Consider the following 17,837-nt stretch of genomic DNA (forward strand, 5'->3'; position numbering starts at 1 on the left):
ATCCTGACATCTTTAATCATAGAGGAATCTTCATGGAAAAAGCACAGGGTGGTTTTACTACATAGAATAATATTTAGTAAGGATAAAATCTGAAAATCATCTGTCATGTTTCAAATTAAAATGTATTGCACCTGACATAATGAATTGTGCAAAAAAGTAGAAACAAAGGCACACATTTATTAAAGACCAGTTGATTAAACAAGCTGGGAAAAATGGAAATAAAAAATGAATGGGATGACCTACAGTCAGAATGGACCACGGCTGCCTGAGGTATATTCAAAAAGACAAAAGAAGTGCCTCTTTACAAAGTAGCCTCATTATATTTTTCTCATTGTACGGCCCTGTTATTCAGTGTACTTTTTCATCACTTTGAAACTTTCTATTGGACATAATGATGTTGAGGTTGTTCAGTACATCACACCTATCACATGTACTTGAAAAATGAGTTAGAGTCACGATTCACAGCAGGGAAACAACAGAAAATCATTATTTCGCACATAATGCACAAAAATAGATATGGGATAGACAACAAAGTTCATTTTTAAAATATGTAAATTAAATGTACCTTGAACACTGAAATGTGAAATGTTAATAACCGTAGATATAAAGTCAGGGAAAATGAAATGACGTGTGAATAATGTAAAACTGAGTTGGCATGAGATGATGACAAAATTAGATATAATATACAAACTTCCAATATTTCCTTGAAGTCTGCATTGATGTGAGCTGACTAAAGACTACCAACTTTTGCCTTGTCATTTTCATTTGAAAGTCATTCCACCTTATTCAAGGACTGCATGTGAAGGTGTGATTGTATGTGTATGTATGTGTGGGTGTGTTTGCCTAGGACATTGAGCAATTTGAGAAGGATACAGTAGACAGAGTCACACACAGTGTGCTTTGTAGATATGTGGCACTCTCATATCTGTTTATCGATCAGAGCAGATGTGCGTCAATCAATCTTATCTGAGCTCCACACACTCTCCAGCTAACCTCCAGTGGCAATCCAACCAATACTGAGTCACACTGAGAGCCCCAAGCCACTCATATTATCATCAGACACCTTGAGCAAATTTTCTCTTTGAATGCGCGTGTGTGTGTGTGGTTATGAATGTGTGAGAATAACAGCGTGCAAAGCGTAAAGGTGCATTAGAGGACAGACAGAAAGAGAGAGAACCCAGCTTGAACCCAAAACCCAGATTAACCTCATCTTTATGTACGTGTTATTATCTATTCCTCAGAACTTAGTCCTCTGCACATCATACTGAGGCAGAATCAAGCCTCTTTGCCATCTGTAAAGTAGGCTGCACAGTAGGCTGGCATTCACTACAGTTTAAGAATCAATGCTAATGTGCCTTTCTAGTATGCTGGAGGTGGATGATCAAGAAAGAAGTACGGCACATCATGCACAGCAAAACGCATGAAACACAATCAATTCATCCCTTTCAATGATGCGGAAAATCTCTGATCCAAGGTGTGCTGATACCTTGTTATGTGCAAGCCTAAAATAGAACAAATTCATGTCGCCTATCTATGATGAAGTGATTTGTTCTATTATAAGTAGTCCATCATTTTGAGAGTGAATGATGAAAAGCAAATAACTTTTATAAGCAGGTTGCTTGCAACTGGCAGAAGTAACACTATAAAATGGCAAAAATAAGATGCTTTAGAATAATAGACTGTAGACAGACTTACCTCTGCATACGTTGCCATTGTCAGGTTCAAACCCAGCCTTGCACGTGCAGCTGCCGATAGGAACCATCCACTCTCCGTCCCCATTGCAGTAGAGCTTTATTGGGACGTCAACTTCCTCTGAATTAGGAATGCAGATCCCTCGGGCAATGACCAGGGAGGTGCTTTCAGCTCCTGTCATGGTCTCCGGAAAGATTGCAAAGTTCTGGACCACACTTGGGCACTTCTTATAGAAGACCCTGACTGACAGCAAAGACATGCAGGCACCATAGTCCTGAAAGGCCAGGTAGAAGCCATTTTTAGACAGTGGGCCAAAGCTCCGCACCTCTGTGTTGACCTTCATCAGGCGTCCTCCAAAGTCCACCTGTGAGAAGCTTTCATCAGCAGCTATGGTGTCCACCTTGAGGTAAGGGGCCTCCATCCAGAAAGCAGTGCCTTTAGTGGCAATAACAGCATCAGTTTCATAGTAGTAGAGATTAAAAGTCTCCTTGCAGGAGCCAGGGACATTGGGGATGGAGCTGCAGTCGCGCACAGTGAATCGAATCTCCACGTAGATGCGCTGTGCTCCACGTCGATCAATGAAGGTGGTGAGGAGCCAGTTGTTCTGACTGGGCTCAAAGACATTACACACCTGGTAGGTCCTGATGGTGTTGAGGTTTTCATCATAGCCACTCACTTCCTCCCACTACAGAAAGAGAAAGAGAAGAGGGAGAGAAGAGTGCACATGGTTGATTAGTAATAATTGGTAATAAGGCCGTGATGCTTTTTAATTTTTCGATACAACATGCTAATATTGGCTGAGCTACAGATAATTTTTACACATATCAGTAATCTCCCTCAGGCATTACATTTGAGCCTACTTCCCAGATTAACAGGAAAGAATCAGCCAGCCAAGTGGTAGCTTCATCAGCTGAGAATACACAAATGCCCTGCTTTTCTGAATCATAAACAATTTCTTAAGTGCAGCAACAGCAAAACACCACTTTTCCATCTTGTTCTCTAAATATGCTCAAAATCTGTAGTATGTGTGCTGCCACTGTATAAGCACAAACCCAGTAATTACTTTGGATGTGCTGCTATTTGCCATCCATGCCGAGCGTGGCTGGGCACTCAGCTGACGAATTATAAAATATGGTGTGTAACAAATTCAAGATTATGCACTACTGAATTACAATTAGACAGACGGAGACTACTACATGGCAGCCAAGAGCCGGTCTAATGGAAAGACATTTGCATGCGGACTGAGCTGAAATGCACCACATGCCTTTTCTTGCAGGTGTGACCCAGAAAGTATGTTGGATGAGCATCAGAGACCCCTTGGGGTATTAACCCAGTGCACCAAATTATGATGAAAATGTGCCGTTTACATTTAGTTGAAATCACTGAAAACTGGGAGGAAACATCACTAAAATAAAAAGACGCTTGCCCAGAAGCGTGCTTTCAGGTAAAACATCTTTGAATTAACTGTCCAACTGCCCAAAAGCTGTTCAAACTCAAAATGTCAGCGACAGTCTACAGTCTGTTATTCTAAATGCAATGTCTTTGTTAAGCTATTTTTAGAAGGCATGTGTTTGGCATACAGTAAAGGCTGTATGCATTGAGACAGTCACATAAAAGCCCTCTGACTTGAAATGAATATATTCTGGAGTAAAGAGGGCGATTTGAAACTGTTTTGAAATGTCTCTTCTTAGATCACTTCTACTGTCTGTCTATAATAACACCATTCTTTTTACTCCTACTGAAGCAAGCATCTTCGTTCACGGATTCATTTCTCTAAATTTCCCACCACCAATGATCCAAACAGCTGTAGGCGAGGAGGAGTTAATGAGGTCTATAGTGGAGTGAGTGGGCCTCCAGTCAGTTCATGTTTCTTGTGTGCATAGATCTCCTGGTGCTTCCTCCATCTTCTGACCTTTAAAGCCCCAGCTGCTCAATCAGGCCTAATGGAGAGTAGAAGACATCAACGCTCCTCACATAACCCCAAAAACGGGTCAAATAATGGAAAGGGTTCAGAAATCTAGTTAGATAAGCCCATGAAATGATAAGAGATAAGATATAGGTTTTTAAGTGAGCCACTGTATTTATCATTAAAAAAACTCACAAGAATAATGTAGTTGATGGAATATTTAGGGCAAGGAATACATGAAAGTATCTGGAGAAAAAAACAAGAAGGTTTGGGTTGGGTGAGGGCAAGGAGAAGGAAGGAGAGAAGACACGTGGAGAACAGTGACACTGCTGACATGATAAACGAGTTTACAGAAATCTGAGGTGCAAATTAAAGCCTTTTTTCACTGCTGCTCCCTCTGTGCCAACTCTGCTCTATACTCTTCTCCCCCTCTCCTCTCTTCCCCTTCTGCTCTCTTCTCTCGTCTCTGCTCTGTAATGACCATTCATCAGCATTACAGGAACCTGTCCCTTTCAGCACTGCCTGTTCATTAATACAGCCAGCCCTAGGCTCCTCTGCTCCAGTCTAGGAGGGGGTCCTCACCGCCCTTCGTCTAGCCAAATGACCACCATCTTTCACGCCAGAGAGGAGCCTGAGGCATCTACGATAATGCCCATCTGAAATCTGTCCAGATATTCATTGGTTCATATAATAATGAATTACATTTTTTTGTATTTCCTCTTTAATATATATTTTGTGACACCATTGTGACATAGACGAACAATACTATTACAGGTGCATCAGTTACTAAGCAGATATCAAACTTTACAACCCAGTTTCCTCTTGTCCTTTCAGCACTTTGTATTCATCTGTCGTTTATGTCTGTGTGTTTGTGTGTGTGTGCGTTCAGAGAATGTGCTGTTTATAATTTGATGGTTTACTGACCACATATTGATTTGCTGGCTGATGTTTTGCTGCTGAAGAGCTTGTGGCTACACGCTACATTTCTGCTTCTGTAGGTCTAAAATTTTTGATTACTCTGAGCATTAATACTGGTATCCATTTTTAAGCATCTGCATCACTTGTCCTGCTCTTACAACCCTGAAATGCATGAGACACAGGCATTTAAGAATCAAGGACACTATCTACATTAGCAGCACATATCTCAACATCACATCAGTACTGTAGTTTGGTTTCCTCGTTCTATTTCTTTGCTCTTTCCCAGACCTTTTACATCATTTAAATCAAATCTATCTCCTGCACTACTCCATGACATCTGTCTGACCTTGGCAGAAAAGAGAGAAAAGAGAAAGCATCATCACCAGTCACCTTACCGATAATGGAATTCCCTAGTCCTTGCATCCATTTCCTCTTCAAGGATTTGTACATAAAATAATACTGTTAGTCCTGTGCTGTGTATATTTAGTCCATGCATTATGGACCTAAGCACAGATGTATGTTGCTGGCATGTATCATTCATATTGGCTGAAGTTGAACAAGGTGCAAAGGAGAGATAGCGGTGTGATTATATTTATGGTCCTAACTCTTCTTTTGTATTTCTCATAGGTTCATGTGACAAGAGATAATGCTTTCTTTGTGGTAGTAAAGAAACCATGGACCAAATGATGTGGGTTATGTCTTGATGACACCGTAATCATGGTTTGAATGTGTGGTGTATAAGAATGATCCACATCCCTTTGGAGAGCATAGCTTTAATGTCACTATTAAGTCAATCCTTTCTCAATTGGTTTTACTGGAAACATTTTGTTCATCAATATATTTCCTCATTACCAATTGAACTTGACCTTTTTGCTGATGTAACACCAGACATATATTAAAAGCCTCTTTACATAACCCTCATTTTTACGCCAAGCAAATGTACCCATTGGCTCCACTCTGATAGCTTTGCTTGTGCTAGTAACACAGAAGACACTCTTCCTTTGCCCCTGACTGTCAAGTGTGGCTATTGTGTGTGTCATTATGGCTGTACTGTTTTATGGGCAGTAGCGAGGAGATGAATGAGCTATGGATTCACAAAGCGCTTAATGTGTGTGTTAATGACCAGTCACAGCTAGCTGAGCTGGAGAGGAGAGGGCGGAGAAAAGAAAGAGACAGAGTGATAGGTAAAAGAAAAATACAGAGTGGAGAGAAAAGAGATGGGGGTGGTGGGGGGTGGTGGTAATATATTCAGGCTGATGTTCCCCTTCCCACAGCCTCAGCTCGCTGCCATCAAGCCATCGATACTCTGCCCTCATAAAGGCCATTCATCACATTGATCTCCTGCCATTACCTTCAAAGGCTAAAATAACAAAGAGCAGCTGAGATGGCCAGTCTTGCTTTATAGAGGCCTACAACACCCAACATTGAGCTGGGGACAAGCAGAGCCACACTCACAGGGCTGAGATGACTAAGCTATCAGAGCATGGATGTAACACCTGTGGATAATAACAGGAGAAATGGGCTGGACTAATGAGTCATTTGGAGCAGGGATGGTGGGAAAAGGACAAGATCGACTATACACATACTGCAAGATTTCAGTCAAGATTGATACTAATACAGCAGAGAATATGTCTAGTCTCAGAATGATATAAAAGGTCCTATTCATAGCCCTTTTCCACTGCAGGATTTCTTTCAGTTGCCCAGGCACATTTTTTAGGAGCTCAGGAATGTAATTTGCTGTGTAACTGAACAAATGTGAAGTTCATATCATTCATGGGGTGTTGTACCTGTCCCCAATGGTTCCTGCCCTGGGGTTTGTACTTTTTAGCCCCGTTTCCACTAAAGAAGTTCCTGGTAAAATATAGGAGGTGGGACCTTTACAGGAACGTCCTCTAACCCGGTCCTCTAGGCCGTTGTGTCTCCATAGCAGAGCAGGACCCGGATAGGACCCACCGGACTCTGACCGTGACGTCACCGAGGCGACACGCCGAAAGCATAACAAAGAAATGACAACGAGGAGGTAAACATGGAAGGAGCTGAGGTGGTTGCCGCGTTTCTGGTTTGTGTGTTCGTGTACATGGCGGTGGACGCTATGAACTTCTTTCCAGCAGTGAGGACGCTTTCTACTACTGTTCTTCTGCTGGGTTTTAAAAATACCGCTTATTTTGGCGCTTTCTGTTGACGCCACATCTGGGGGAGGTTCCTGCTATGGAGACACGCCAACGGCCACGGCCCCACAAAATTACCCCGAAGTTCCTGAGGTGGAAACAGGGCTTTTGATAGCCAAGGACCTACCAGCGCAAAGCCTGAATATTGCTGATTGGTCAGTCTTCAAAGCTGCCATAACTGCTGTACAGGCCTCATTCATAGAATAATCAGCAGTGGGTACTGTTAGTATCTATGCTATCAATAATATCAACAGTATCAATAGTAATCAGAGTGAGGATGTACATTAGCAGTTACACAAAAGTAAGTAAAGAACAACAATGATTTTATATTGTTGTATTGACACATGAAGAGACTGTGTCTCTAGAAAAGCTGTTCTTTTCTGCTATCGGTATGATTTATCTATCTTCAGATGCTATGGAAAAACAAAAGTTTGCAAAAAAGGACCTTTCCTGAATTTGGTTTCTGTTGCTCATTTTTCTTGGGACTATTTGGTGGAAAGGGGCCAATGCTCGCCACAAAATGAAATGCAGGAATAAAATATGAGGAACTCAACTTCTGTCCTGATGTACTGTAAGTACCCTAAATCATGCAAACCAGCCAAAACATTTGGCAGCAATAGGTTTGGTTGAGACTCTGACTTAACTGCACATACATAAAGATGTGTCTTGACTCATCATTCAACCTCAGTCAATTCACAGACGGAGGAGGCTTGAGTACAGAAGCATTCGTCGGGCTGATCTTTAACCTCCAGTCTGCTGTCTGATCCTCTGCGGAGTCACACTCACAAACAGCTTTTCAAATCCATCAGCGCCAGTTAATACAGCTACATGCTCAGACATACTACACACAGATGGGTGATGAACAGCTCAGAACATTTCCACATTCAAAGCTCCTCAGCCTAAAGGTCTACAAAATGCCACTGCAAATAGTAGATGAGTGTCTGACAACTGTTTCTTGAACGGCCATCAAAACTTCCATTACTCAGGCTGATAGCAGGACCCAAGGCAAGAAATGTATTAATTATAAGACAGCAATGACCAAATGGAACTACCTCACTGCCACCATGTTCCCCTCACCTTTGTCCCGGCCTGTGCTCTGCTGATGCAGTTTACAACTTTTTGGCGCCCTTTTCAGTTCAGAAAAAGAGTAGGTAGTAGTGGCTGCTTCATTTTTTATTTGTTCCCAAAAGGATTCTGAGACCAGATTGTGTTTATATAGTGTTTCCGCCAAGAGTATAGCTAGTGTGTTGTGTTTACATCTGTAACCCCAAGAGGAATGGCTGGCACATTTGTGAGCACTTTCTACCTAAGAGTTGTCTGTTCATCTATCATAGCAGGGCTAAAACGTGGGTGGAGGCAAACAGGAGATTGCTTTTCATACTACAGGATTAGGATGGACATTTCAATAATGAGCCTATTTGTTATTCATGACAACACAACACTGCAAAGAGGCAGGGAAAGTATACCTTCATAGAATCCATTTTTTAATAATTAGGCATGAATAAATCAGCATTTAAAGAGCTGGCTTTTGATAAAAGAAAGACAAAAAGAAAAAGGAATGGCACACATGCAGGTGAAATTCACACTGACTGATTTGTAAAGGCCAAGGTCTCAGAAGGACAGTGGATTATAGCTGGACATGAAAAGCTGAAATAGGGATTGAACTCTTTATGCCCCTGCTGAAAGATGCTCTTCTCATTTTGCAAAGCTCACCGCCGTCAGTAATCACAAGCCAGATAACTTTTTTCTTTCCAAAGGCTGTTTCAGTCTGTCTGACTTAATGAGGACATTTGCATTTCAACCTTAGGTTCTGGTTCCTTGAAATCCATAGAGTGGACAGTTCATATACAGCAACAATATACAGTTGATTTGCTTTGGTAACATTAACTGCAGCTTCATTTACTCACATTGCCTTACAAGCCTTGAGAAACATGCCTATCGTCTCTTGTAAATTCACATATTTTGAAAGCTACGCCTCATCTCCCACCTTGCACATACACTTATACACACACACTCACACAATACCAGACTGCAGCCACTAAAATATGCAGTGGCATGATTGCTATTATCATTTCTGATCAGCTGTGTTATTGAATGAGAGCTGCTGTCAGGCCAGTTGCATGGGAATGATTATTTTGTGGGGCATCTGAGGCCTAGTTCCGCCTGACTGAATGTGATGGATGGGGAGGAAATGGTGATGTCTGAAACACTCCCAGTCCTGCCAGATCCCAGCCACTCTATAATTACAGTCGCACAGTTTGACTGAGCTCAAATAGAACACTGTCCGTCTGTCTGTCCGAGTCAGAATGAGACTCATTGAAGATCTGCTCCCTGACCACGCATGCTCTGATCAATAGGTTTACTGAACCGTGGTGTTAAGCAAGCAAGTTTATGTTGATGTTGATCGATGTACAAACTTTGCCAGCCTTTTTTTGTTTGTTTTTTTGGTGCTGAATATGAGTTTATACTGTGAGAGAAATGTGCCGCGTTGAGACATTATTTACAATTTGGTCGCTTTACATGCTCTAAAAATGCTTTTGATATGCCATTTTTCTTAGATCATGTAAGTGATGCACATAATGTGGCCTCATGCTGCGCCATTCAAGTGAACAATCTACCCAGGCGCCTCACTCTCCCTCTCTTTCATCCGACTTTTGCAATGTCATTATTAGCACTCGCATTTTCAATTATGTGCTAGTTTCTTTGAAGCAGCAACCGATCTGCTGGGCTTAAGATGTAGCTGGTAAACACAGATACTGTAGTTACTAAATGGAGTCTTTACTGTGTACGCTGAGGATGGCAGGCTGAGAGTTAACATGAATCGGTTTTACCCTCGCCAAGAAGTATAACATTTAAATGTTAACTGCATGCAGTTTAGCCTCATTGTTCCTATACAAGATTTTAAAAAAATGTGGGCCTAATTATTAATACAAACATTATCCACAGAGATTGGCAGGGTTGTGGAGCAGTTACAAGGCTGCTTGACGTTGTAGATAAAAAAAAAAGTCCTTTTAAATATGTTCTTGTTTAAAATCTTTATACAATTATCCTAATTAAATTTGAAAGATATTTGAAAGGTTGGGACACATTCATTAAGTCAACTGGTATTTAAAGGTCAATAACAGGGTTAATGTAATCATGTTGAAATGCTGAGAACTCAACTCCACTCAACTTTTTTGGCACTTTGCACACAACACAGCTGTTCCAAAGTGTTTTACAGCACGCATAGAGGAAAACAAAAAACAAAGGGAGGAAACAAGCACAATAGATGAGAAGAAAATAACTTTTAAGTGATGATAAATGAAAATTAAAATGATAATAAAAGTAAAGGCACATGGAGCACATCTTGGCAACAATGACCTACAGAGACCTCAGGAGAAATACCTCAACTAGTTTAATTCAGCACAGTTCAAATCTAATGAGTAGAAATTTGTTCAGATGGTGAGAGGAAGACAATTTCATAGTTTTGGGGCAGCAATAAAGAATGCCCTGTCTCCAAAACACTTTGTCCTGATACTCGGGACAGAAAGAAGTTTTTGGTCAGACGATCTCAGTTCTCTGACAGTGTGATATGTGGACAGGAACTCTGTAATTTAAGAAGGGGCGAAACCATTTAACACCTTGTAAGCAAACATCAGGATTTTAAAAGTAATTATTTAGCCTACAGGCTGCTATTGTAAGGAAGCAACACTGGGGGTAATAGGCTCATTCTTTTTTGACCTTGTCAAAAGTCTTGCTGATGCATTTTGAACTGCTTGGAGAAGGGATAAAAAAGAATAAAATATACCAAAATGTGATGACTTGATGATATGACTTTCTCCAGGGCAAAAGTACAGAGAATTCATCTGAGATGATTGGAAATTATGTAGAGCTACATGAAGCTTAATTTTACTACCTGATTGATTTGTTTGTAAAACTTCAATTCTGAAACAAACAGAATTGGCAATGGACCAAGATGAGAAGAAACAATGGGGATCAACATCAAATGATGTGGTCTAAATTAAATAACTTTTTGAGAAAAAGCTTTTTGAGTTCTATTCTCATTGAGCTGGAGAAAATTTGCAACTATCCAGGATTTGATTTCTTGAAGTCATTGACCACTTGTTGAGGTTATTAGTTTGTTGTAGTTATGAGGCGCTAGGGGGAGGTAAATCTGCATATCATCCGTATAACAGTGAACAAAATAAATGTTTTTGAATAATGAGGATGTTGGATAACATCATTTGATCCTGCATAAATGACCAGGCTGGAGCAGTCCAGATGATATTCCAGGACATAACATACATCCATAACATGGCTTCCAGGAGAGCAGTACTTGTGGGCACCTTTGGCTCTGATGTCCCTTACCATGGAACTTCCAAGATTCAGTGTTGAAGAGCGAGACAGAGAAGGAGATTGCGGCAGTGATAGTGGCAGATCTGATCAGGGATACCTTGGTGCTTGAATTATTTTGCCTGGGGCAGTGAGGCCAGGAATTGCCAGGCCGTGATGTGATATAGGGGCCAGTTGTTGCAGCCAGTGGTAGACTGAGAGGGGAAGACACAAGCAGTTTTGGGGGCAACTCTTCCAGACCTCGGGCCAGCAGCAGGGCACAGGTCAGTGGCTGCAACCAAAGGCTCAAGCCACGTGTTGTGTTGAAATATGATCTATTGTGGAGGATGGTAAGGAGGAAGACTAAATGATTCACTGTCACTGTGTATTTATATTTAAATTGGGGATGGACCCTGGGCCTGATGCACTACAAGGTCTGTTAAAGTAAAGAAAAGAAAATGCTCAAAAAGTGGAAGAAGAAGAGCAAAGAGACTCCACAGAATAATCCACAGAAGGAGTGGGCAGAATGTAAACAGTAAGAGCTTCAATAATTGAGAGTAGATGGAAGGTACAAAAATGATAAACAGAATTGGAATGTGATGTCAAGAGGTAAAGGGAGTAAGAGAAATGCAAGGGGAGAGAAAAAGAGTGAAAGCTGTCACCCTACAGGCCCCTTATGGCCCAAGGCGAGACCATTTAGGGACAGATGACAAAGAGCGTGTCAGCAGGGGACCGGAGGATGGCAGGGTATCAGAGCTTTTCGTTGCAAAGGGGCCCCTGCTTGTCTGTGTGTATGTGTGAATGTGCGTGCATAAAAATCCTACAAAGCATGACACCTGACAACCCTATCCTGCAGAGACAAAGACACAGAGGGGGGAGGTGGGGTGGTTGGTTAGGTGAAGATAGAGGAAAAAGTGAGTCAGGGCTCTGAGAAAAGAAAGGTAGAAAAAAAGGTACAGAAACAGTGTGGGTAAAAGAATGGAGGTAAAGAATGGGAAGATTTACTGCTATTTCTGCCAGGTATGTTAGGACTGCTGAAATAGCATGTATTGTTGGTACTACACATTCCCATACACACAAGAACGAGCCTCCAGCCACTCCTTCGCATTCCTCCAAATTCATATGAAATTAAAGATAGACTCATTTCTTCTTTTTTTTGCCCTAGTTCTATCACTTTGTTCTTTTATTTATTCTTTGACTAAAGAAAAATGTCCTTGGTTTCTAATACATCCAAGAGAATTCGTACATGCGGAACATAGAGCAGAAATTCACAGGAAGGAAATCAATAATTGAGGTAGCCACATGTTATTTCATTTCGGGGGGGGGGGGGGGGGGGGGGGGGGGGGGGGGGGGCTGTTGTAGAAAATGGGGGAAAGGTAAAAAAAAAAAATGAAGAAAGATGTGGCACACAATGTGAAACCAGCCTAATTTATCCTGTAACTACATCCTGATTGTGTTTCACACATATTTACATTATAACTACACTGTGGGCATGTATCTGTGCAAGTTTTGGAATTTAAATGAACTCCTTCCTTTTAAAACGAACGTTTAGAACTAAAACATAATACAGGAGTGGTTCTAAAGACAATAAACTAACACAGGCATCCAAACAGACACACAAACATAAACACACGCACAAACATAAACGCGCGCGCACACACACACACACACAGACACACACACAGCCATGGATATGTTGTATTCTAAGTGATTTGTCATCTTACCATTCTAGTCTTCATGCTGAGTGTAGATGTCTGTGTCTGAGCTCCGAGCAAATTCATCTGTCTGGCTACACACACTCAATAACCATGGAGGCAAAATGATGGTATGACAACGTCTGGTGTGCGTTTGTGTGTATATATTTGAATGAGCGTGCACATACATTCAATTCATTTTTAACTGTAACTCATTCCTGAAGAATTTATAAGGAGTTAGATGTGTGAATGTGAAAATGTATGCATTTTGTGCGTGGTTTTCATCAGTTTTCATGTGTGTGTGTCTGCATGCATGTAATGAAGCCATTCTTCTCACCTGACCGCTGAAGCACAGCCATCATGACTCACTGTCGTTTTCTCCTCTCATTCCATTTCAGCACTGGCTCTCTAGGTTCAGAGTTCACCCCCATCCCTCTGTCGCTCTGTCTCATTCCCTCCCACTCACCCTCCATCTTTTTTCCTCTCTATCTTTCTCTGACTTATTATCTACATTTAATCAACCCCTTTCCCCTTCTTTTTTCCTCCTTTTCACTTTCTTCACTTTACTTTTCCCTCCCTTGTTCCCTTATGCCCACTGAGCCACAGCCTGTCTGTCTGTCAGTTTATGAATAATTGAGGTGTATTGAGCCTGGTCAGCAGATGGTGAGATGGCCGTTATGGATCTATATGTGCTCCTTCAGAATTGCTGGGTATATACTGACACCTGTCCAGTTGAGGCCCACAAGAGCTTCAGTGAAACACAGGACACAGCAGGGAACTAGGCCGGGCACATCCAAATACACCTCTCCTGTAAGGGCACCTGCACTTGCACACACTCACATTCGCAGGTGCAGATATGCAAAAGCACACACAGGCACTTGAATTTATGCCTGAGCACACACAAGCCCACATGTGGAAACACAAGTGAGTGTAAATACAAACAAACATGTCAGGGTGAGATCTATTCTTTCCCCACCCGTTCTTCTGCACCTGCTACAACCTCAGCACAGATGGCTTTTTCTCCAAAATATCCTTTTTATCTTTGGACTCTCACTCCCCTATGTCTTTTCCTGTCCATCAGCATTTATCCCCCCACACCCCTCTTACTGCTCACTTGGCCCCCTCTTTATCCCTCTCTCCCCGAAGCCTTTACAACCACACCAACCTGCCCTGTTTCTCCATGCTTGACAGCACCCACAGCCTCTGTCACTGCAGCCACCGCCACCCCACTGACCCCGTAACGCCCCAACACCCCTGCCCCAAGACTCTCCCCCAGAGTCACATGAGCTAGTGAGTGTTCTGCTCTACACGCACACCCAGCTGTATGTTGAAGGGCTGTTTTTTGTGCTTTTTTTTTGGTCCTGTTCACAACACAATAGATTTCTTACCCTCTCTTGCTCCAGTTTCTCATAATCCCTCCCTTGTCCCTCTTTCCTGATCCTGTTACCCCTACTCCCCCTCCACCTGCGTCACATTTATCTTCCCCTCACCTCTCACCTTTCATCTCTCACCCTCGTCGCCTTCCGCTCCACACTCCACCTTAATCCCATCTGCCCAACGGAAACCAATTTTTAACTGATTACCCTTTTATTTAAATCATTTGAGAATGATTCAGAAAAATTGAGATAAAGATACTTATTTCTTCTCTCTAAAAGATTTCCTCAATGTGCATGTCCACTTAGCACCTTTTTCAGAGTGCCAATATCTTTTTTATTTTTTTGCCTGGATCACTTGCTTTTTTCTTTAAGAGTACTCTCTTTTATCCCATGCATCTGAATTGAAAATGTGCACATTTACAAAGTTACTCAGAAACAGAGATCATTTGTCAAAGACTGACCAATGGGACTTCCGGTTTGGCTGCGATGGAGTAGACGCGTGTCGAGTCTCGCTCCCGCAACTATTGTCAATTTAACGTTTCAAGACCCCGAAAGTCACAACAAAGGGTAATATTCATCTCTTTTGACGGACATATCCCCGAAATATGTCGACGTACGCGACCAGACACAACGTAAAAGAGCAGGGTGCTAAGGTCAGTCCCGCACACGAGGCAAGTGATGAGTTTAGCATGGCAGCCATTGCTAACCTTTTGGAAGAACACCGCCAAGCCCTCTCCGCTGATTTCAAAGCCTCCATTTCAACACTCGAAACAAAGCTGGACCACGTCCACACCACAGTGTCTGACCACGCTCAGAAGATAGTCTCTCTCGAGGTAAATGCTACTCTACAAGACGAGCGCCTGTTGACAGTGGAGGCATCCTGTGCTATGCTGACGGAGAGCAATGCTAAGCTGTTAGCTAAAGTCAGCGACCTGGAGTCCCGGAGCCGGCGGAACAATATCAGAGTGGTCGGCGTACCTGAGTCAGTGGAGGGACCGCGACCCACCGCCTTCTTTGCAGACCTGCTCATGGAAGTTTTTGGCGAAGGCGTCCTGGACTCACCGCCGGAATGTGACCGAGCTCATCGTACGCTATCCGAGAAACCGAAGCCGGGGCAGAGAGCACGGCCCGTCATTATCAGGCTGCACAGGTACCAGGTGAAGGAGAGGATCATACGTGAAGCCCGAACCAGGAGAGGCAAGCTGCAGTACAGAGGCTCCCCCATCTCCATTTACGAGGACTACGCGCCGGAGGTTGTGGAACAACGCCAGAAGTACAGGGAGGTGATGTCGGAGCTCTACAACATGGGCTTCAAACCTGCATTGCTATTCCCTGCCAGGCTTGTCATCGTGATGAAAGATGGGGAGAGGAAGAGGTTTTCTTCGGTCTCCGAGGCTAGAGGCTTCATAACATCCATCCGCACGGAGGAGACCTGACGACGATGAGCGACTACAGTAAGCCCACCATGATGAACCACTGTTATGCTTACTGGATAACCGTGAGTTAATATGATGCCAACTATATAACTGTCTTCACCAGCCCCGGACGGGCCTGGAGTTAATTCTCAGACTGCATCATTAGTAGTTACAGACCACGGTCCCGACGGACTGCTGGTGTTTTGACTGTGCAGAGGTTTAAACAATAATCACCGGCTGGACATTTTATTACATTACCTGCACATTGATTTGAGATCCGATATTCGCTAATATTTTTCCTCTTTTTCACGTTTCTTTCTTCTCGTTTACACCAGGCTACTTTAAGAATTTAGATTATCTTCAACCCGTTCTCGTGCCAAGTTTTTTTTTTTTTTTAATTTACACATGTGTTTGCAAAGTTTAACAAGCTCTACCTCCTGGTCCTGGATGTTATTATTATTCTCACAGGATGTTCTAGAGTTTTTAAACGTTGTATGGAGCCATAGATGTGCAAGTCCTATGCAGTAATATTTTATACTTTGGCTCATTTCTCCGCAAAAAAAAAAAAAAAAAAAAGTTTATATACCTTGTCTGGAACATAGCACTTGATATGTTTATTAATGTTTTTCTCTGTGACTTATGTGGGGTCAATTATTGTTAATGCAAGGGAAGGAGACCCCGGAAGCTTAGTTTAGTTGTTAGCTGTGAGCTGGAGAGCTCAGATGTTGTTCCTTATTGTGGGTGTAGCCCTCAGGTGGTCACAAATGTTATCACTGTTTTTTCTTTATTTTTTGTTCCCCCCCCCCTTTTTTTTTTTTTTTTTTTTTTTTTTTTTTCTCTCTCCTTTTTTTTTCTCTCCTTTTCAACGCCTCCCCATTCTCTCTCCCTTCATTACAGTACAGAATACAGGTCATGCAGTGTCAATCTAACTTGTTACTGTCGGCTCTATGGCTAATGCTGTGAAGACAGATAACGGAGTTCGTCTGATTTCCTGGAATACTAAGGGCATGAACAATGCGATTAAAATTGGTAAGATCCTGACACAGTTACAACACTTTAAAGGGGACGTGATATTTTTGCAAGAGACACATCTCAAAACATCTGACACCCCACGTATTAAGAGGGCGTGGATGAGCCACTTATTCCATTCAAAATTTACAGATAAAGTTAGAGGGGCAGCCATTATTATTCATAAAAGGGTCTTGTTCGAGCCAACAAATGTAATTTTAGACACTGACGGCCGCTATGTCATAGTTTCGGGCACGCTTCAGAATATACCTGTGGTCTTAGTTTCAGTTTATGCGCCAACCTGGGACGATGACCAATTTTTTACGAGGCTCTTTGCAAAAATTCCAAACGCTGATAGTCACCGCATTATTATGGGTGGGGACTTTAATCTCGTGCAGGATGTGACTCTCGACAGATCTTCCCCTACACAAACCACACTATCCAAATCAGCGAATGTAGTAAAAACGTATGTATCGCAGTTGGGAATCTCTGATCCTTGGAGGTTTAAAAACCCCCATGGTAGAGCTTTTTCTTTTTTTTCCCATGTACACCACACGTTCTCCCGAATAGATTTCTTCCTGCTTGATAATAATCTCCTAGACGCCGTGAATGCATGTGAGTATCACCCAATAACCATCTCCGACCATGCTCCCACCACAGTTGACATTAGTTTTCCACGAGATACAACTCCACGCTCACGATGGAGGTTCAGCTCGCACTTGTTGTCAGATAATACATTCAAAGATTTTGTTGCGACTCAAATTCGTTCTTACATAGAGTTTAATGACACCCCTGATGTCAGCAGTAACATTCTGTGGGAAGCGCTTAAAGCTACTATTCGTGGACAGGTGATATCTTATATTTCCCAAATGAGAAGGGCTGAGCAGGCTAGGCTGGTGGAAATTGCAGAGGAACTTTTAAAGCTTGATGGAACCTACTCCACCTCCCCATCCCCCACCCTCTATAAGAAACGGTTACTGCTGCATTCGGAACATGACCTGTTAATGACACGCGTAGTGGAGAGACAGCTGCGACAATCGAAACAAAACTTTTTTGAGCAGGGAGATAAGGCTGGAAGATTTTTGGCACAGCTAGCGCTTCTAGATTGATTTCTCAAATTAAGCAACCTGATGGTAGCCTCGCTTCTGATCCAGCAGTTATCAATAAGTGTTTTTCTGATTTCTATACCACACTGTATACTTCTGAATGCAACCCAATTACTGCAGCGACCCCCAATCCTTTAGACCGGTTAACATATCCTCAAATTGAAGTAAATATCGCCAGAGAATTGGGCAGACCCATCTCTTTGTTGGAGGTGCACGAAGCAATCAATTCTATGCAAAACAGGA

At 42.4% G+C, this 17,837-nt stretch overlaps 1 protein-coding gene across 1 annotated transcript in view; it reads right to left on the reverse strand.

Annotated features, from left to right (window-relative positions):
* LOC133990176 (ephrin type-B receptor 1-B) overlaps nt 1-17,837 on the reverse strand; it is a 166,763-nt gene that overhangs the window by 86,162 nt on the left and 62,764 nt on the right. The window contains exon 3 of the mRNA XM_062428350.1: nt 1,696-2,377. Within this exon, the coding sequence (XP_062284334.1) occupies nt 1,696-2,377 (682 nt within the window). The remainder of the gene's footprint in view (nt 1-1,695; nt 2,378-17,837) is intronic.

This window comes from Scomber scombrus, chromosome 11 (assembly GCF_963691925.1).
Source record: "Scomber scombrus chromosome 11, fScoSco1.1, whole genome shotgun sequence".
Classification (NCBI taxonomy): domain Eukaryota; kingdom Metazoa; phylum Chordata; class Actinopteri; order Scombriformes; family Scombridae; genus Scomber; species Scomber scombrus.